A 5,174-nucleotide genomic window follows, 5' to 3' on the forward strand; every position below is an offset into this window, starting at 1 on the left:
ATTTCTCTCTCTTACCCGGATCTGAGGCATGGACTTGGAGGAACAGTTTGTTTCTGTTCTGTGTCATTTGGCCTCCGTTTTAGCTGATTGCCCCACCCCCCACTGGACTGGAAGTTTGAGCCATGGTAATCTTGGAGGCAGGATTACAGGCAGGATGCTTCAGCCAAGCTGTGCATCAGGCAATCCTAGAGAAGATAAAGGATTTGAGGATCAAACTCCAAGAGAGCCAAACAATAGACTGAATCTCTTTTCTCTGTCCAGAGAATGAGATGGGATGGGGAGGGAAGGAGGAGAATGATGCCTTCCATGTGCTGGGCAAGGAAGTCTGAAATTTGGGAGTTACTAAAGCTAATCTGACCATTTGTGGCTAAATGCAACTTGGGTGCAGGTTCCCAACCCTTGCACTTGGGGGCACATCACCAGGGGGAGGATTGGAGCCAATGACCAGATGCCAGACACCCTCCCAACCCCCTTACGGGGGAGAGGTGAGATGCAATATGCATGGCCTTCAAGCAGTGGCGGTCAGGGACTCAGCGTTATCATCAAGTCCTCCCATTCATGCATATATGATTGAAAAGACTTTGAAGCTGAGAGGCAAGAATTACACTAGCAAAACTCTTTAGGGAGAATTGAACTGACAGATAGAAAAAGACCTGGTGAGCGATTTTGTACATGCACCAGTATTGATTCGTCCATACAGATCCAAGCAAAGATGCCAGTGGGAAGTTTTGAGAGCTCCTCTGTACCAAGAAAGTGATGGCCACCAGAGACCAGTGTAATTTGATCCCAGACTTCCTGGACTCTTTCCAACCATCTTCACACCATATTTGCCGGGGACACACACGGAGTTGCAATAGGGGACAGTTTAGAATTGTCGGGGGACAGCTTAGAGCTGTCGGAGAACAGCTACAGAGTCGCAAGAAAGCAAGACTGGAACATTATCAAAGAGGGATAATGAACGTTTATTGCAAGCAGCACACCAGATTTCAAGCTCTTCTCGAGAGACACAATCTATCCTCCCCAGAGTGTGAACAGGGGAGTGAACCCATTCCCAGGATTTCTTGGAACTGTTCATGCAGCCTTGAACTGAGATTTCTATGTTTTCACGTACTCAGCAGGTATGTCACAAACACCTGGGAAGAGGAACTCTATTCCATGAGATCATGAAAGGTTCACTGCACATATTGTTGAGGTTATATATATGCCTTAAAATTCTCCTTAAAAATAGATTTTAATGCTGTCTTATTCAAATTTGCATCCTTCTATGTTCCTCTTCTTCCCTGAGAGCCATCCCTTATAACATTTGTGTAGAGGGAATTTCATCCTCTACCCCTCCTGGATTGCCACCAGTTCACCAACATTTTTCACATGCCAGCTCTGCATCTGTGAATGTAAATGAAAGAGGGTGGGTGGAGCCCCCCTGGGTCTTTTGGCACTACTGCCTTGAGGCAAGTGAGGCAAGGGAGGAAGGGATGGAGAGTCCTAAAAGGTGGGCTACATACACATGGTCAAACTTAGAGTAAGGTAAAGACTTTACATCTATGCTTATCGACCTTTTCTCTCTCAAGTGATTATTAATAAACTTTATGGAAGATAAGAACTTGTATATATTAAATTTAAATATAACACATTGAATTTTATTTCAAAGTAAAAGAGAAAGCAGAGGAGGAAAAACATTTCCCCAAACTGATTAACACACACACACACACACACCATGAATCCTGGCCTTTGCCAAAGGGATGGGTATTAGGAAAGTTAGTCTTCTCAAGTCTTTCCTTTGGGACCAAATTTTGTTCTTCAATATTTCTCAGCATCCAGTTTCAATTGTTGGTGATTCTTTTATTTATATTTACAGCACAATGTTAGCATGAAAAATCTGAATACTCTTATGGTGCCTTTGGGGCCTTTCTTTTCATCAGTGCCCTACTTGGTGTAGGTACTAAACTGTGGAATATCTGAGTTAAAGGGTATGAATTTTTTAATCACTTTATTTGCATCATTTCAAAAGACTCTCCAGAATGAATCAAATGAGATCACATTTTAAAAGCATTTAGGATATTTATTTCCTGGCACATTGAAGGCATTTAAAACTTGGAACTGGTAGAGGGACTGGATTTGAAGAATAGTCACAAATGTGTCAATGTCCACTGAATTGATAATATACTCATGATGACAGCCTCATTCCAAATGCTTAACAAATGAGCAAATAGAATAGAATAAAAATTCCAACGTGAATAAAATAGAAATTGCCTGAGTCTGGCAGGCTCTGGGCTGGCTCGTGTGGTATGGAGTCCCAGCCATTCAATGTGAGGGAGCCCCCGGGACAGCTCACTGGGACTGCCGGGTTGCTGGGGGAAGATGATTTCCTTTGTGCCTCTCTCGGTGCTGTTGAGGCGGCGGCTGCAGACTCTAGCTGCTCTTCAGTGGGTTTTCAGTTTCCTGGGTTTGGGCATAGTCTGCATAGTCATCTTCATTGGCCTTTTCTTCACCTGCTTTTGGTTCCTCAGCATGCTATACTCAGCCTGGTGGTACCTGGACAGAGATACCCCAAGAAAAGGTGGGAGACAGATCCAGACCATAAAGAGATGGTGTGTGTGGAAGTATCTGGCAGACTACTTTCCTGTCTCACTCATCAAGACAGTGGATTTGGACCCAACACAGAACTATATTGCTGGCTTCCACCCTCATGGTGTCCTGGCTACTGGAGCTTTCACCAACTTCTGTACTGAAGCCACTGGTTTTTCTTCTGTATTTCCTGGGATCCGCCCCCACCTGATGATGCTGACTTTGTGGTTCCGAATTCCCTTCTTCAGGGATTATATCATGAGTGGAGGTTTAGTCACTTCAGAGAAGGAGTGTGTCTCATATTTTCTGAGCAAGAAGGGAGGTGGAACCTTGCTGGTGATTATCGTGGGAGGGGCCCAGGAGGCCCTGGATGCCTGGCTTGGAAGCTACACACTACTGCTGAGGAACTGGAAAGGATTTGTTAAACTTGCCTTGCTTCATGGGGCATCTCTGCTGCCTATATTCTCCTTTGGGGAAAATGAACTCTTTGACCAAATGGACAATCCTTCAGGATCTTGGCTTCGATGGATCCAGGAAAAACTGCAGAAGGTCATGGGCATCTCCCTCCCAGTCTTCCACGGCCGGGGGCTCTTCCAGTACAGTTTTGGCCTGCTCCCTTACCGGAGGCAAATCACTACTGTAGTGGGGAAGCCCATCAAGGTGAAGCAAAATATCAACCCAAGCTCAGATGAAGTGGACCGTCTGCATCAGCAGTACATGACAGAACTGTGTAACCTCTTTGAAACCCACAAGATTAAGTACAACGTCCCCCCAGAGCAGCATCTGAAGTTCCAATGAACCAGCCACTTCCCATGCTCTCCCTCTGCCCTATCTTTGGGTGACATCACAAAACAATAGAGTCCTGACTAGCAACTGTGGTGCCTATAGCAAGCAAAAGAAGAATAATTCGTAACCATCTTAGTCATACTTAGAGGATCATAGATTTAGAGTCTGTAGAATCCAACACTCTTTATTTTATAGATGAGGAAACTGAGTCCCAGAGCTACAAAGTGACTTTCCCAAACAGAGCATGATTCAAACTCTGGTCTTCTTGATTCCAAAAGCAACACTGTATGCATTGACCCACTAATTGCTCCGTAACTCATGATATGAAAAACTACCAAAAGTAATTAAGAAAGCTTTTCATGGAAGAGTTCTGGAAAGAATGCATTGTTGGGGAAACTTGGATCAGTACAACTGTTTTGGAAAGCAATTTAGAATCATTCAAATAAAGGGGCTGACATTGTGATGCCCTTTGACCCAGGGATTCTACTGCTAATCACATACCCCAAGAGGGCATTGATAAAAACAAAGGCATCAGATACACCAAAACACTGATAGCAACACTTTTTGAGGAGGGAGCAAAGAACTAGAAACTAAGTAGCTGCCCACCTACTAGGAAATGGCTAAACAAACTGGCACATGAATGCTGATGAATAGAGAAAAACTTGGAGAGATCTATATGAACTAATACAGAATAAAGTAATCAGGACCAAGAAAACAATATTCAAAAAAACTACGACAACATAAATGGAAGGAATAACCACAAACCAATCAAAATTGAATGTTGCAGAATTACGAAGAATAAGCTTGACCTCAAAGAGCTATGAGAAGACCCCTTCCTCACCTCCTTTGCAGGATAGGGCAAGGGAGATGGGTCATAGGTGTGGAATAGTGTATCTATGGTTAGAGTTTTCCAAAGTAATGATTGGTTTTTCTATTTGGCCTTTATCTTCCTTTTTTCTTTTTAGAGAACTCTTGTTATATGAGATGGTTCTCTGAGAGACAAAGAAGGGGGGCAAGGATTCAGGGAAAAAACTTAGACAAGATAAAATATATCAATAAAATTTTATTAAAAAAAGTGAATAAAATAGAATTTCATACAGATCAGTCTAATGCCTCAAAATATCAAAGGTGTGAGGGGGCCTACAAGAGAAATAGTAGTTGGGAGCTAAGTGCTTCCTTAGTGCTGTTGGACTACTGTTTCAGTCTATGACCATCCTCACTGGGAGGATGAAACTCCATATTTTTATGGATGAAGAATTAAAGACAGAGCTCCTTGCCACCCCACCCCCACCTCCTGTAGGTTTAGAACCAGGAGAACTACTAACATTTCTCACTTCTGACCTTGTGCTGACAGTTACAGAACCCACAAGGATGAGAAACACTGATAAACTGGTTTTCTTGGTAGTGTGGTGTAATACTAATTTTGTAACATTTTATGACAGGGGCCTCATGAGGTAGGTTTAGATGACCAGATAAATAAACATTTTAGTTTTGAAGGTATAGTTTTGAAACATATGAATGATTTATGATTGTGCCCTTAGAGAAAGCTCTGTAGTCATTAGCAAAAAGACTGGGATGTCCTGAACTAGGGAGGGTCATTCTTTCCAGTGTGGCTCCTAGAACTGTTCTATACTCTCATATCCTGAACTAAGTGACAAAAAGGAAAGCAAAGAATGGGTTAAACCACAAACATTTATGAGAAATGATATTAGATCAATCAAACGCTGTTTTTAATATGATAATAATGTAATGGGAGCCTGGCACATGTTCAGAGTTCCTTGGATGGCATCCATCGAAATGGAGAGGATGTAGAGTGCTTCTGG

General features: G+C 42.7%; 1 protein-coding gene across 1 annotated transcript; it reads left to right on the forward strand.

Annotated features, from left to right (window-relative positions):
- Positions 1–2,358: 2,358 nt before the first annotated feature.
- LOC130458905 (2-acylglycerol O-acyltransferase 2-like) lies at positions 2,359–3,748 on the forward strand. Its single transcript, XM_056825922.1, has one exon. The coding sequence runs from the start codon at positions 2,359–2,361 to the stop codon at positions 3,361–3,363; it is 1,005 nt and encodes a 334-aa protein (XP_056681900.1). The 3' UTR covers positions 3,364–3,748.
- The last annotated feature ends 1,426 nt before the right edge of the window (positions 3,749–5,174 follow it).

This window comes from Monodelphis domestica, chromosome 4 (genome assembly GCF_027887165.1).
Source record: "Monodelphis domestica isolate mMonDom1 chromosome 4, mMonDom1.pri, whole genome shotgun sequence".
Taxonomy (NCBI): Eukaryota; Metazoa; Chordata; class Mammalia; order Didelphimorphia; family Didelphidae; genus Monodelphis; species Monodelphis domestica.

Bases quoted from the DNA above. Each gene is read 5' to 3' on its own strand.
- LOC130458905 (XM_056825922.1), top strand. From the start codon at position 2,359: ATGATTTCCTTTGTGCCTCTCTCGGTGCTGTTGAGGCGGCGGCTGCAG.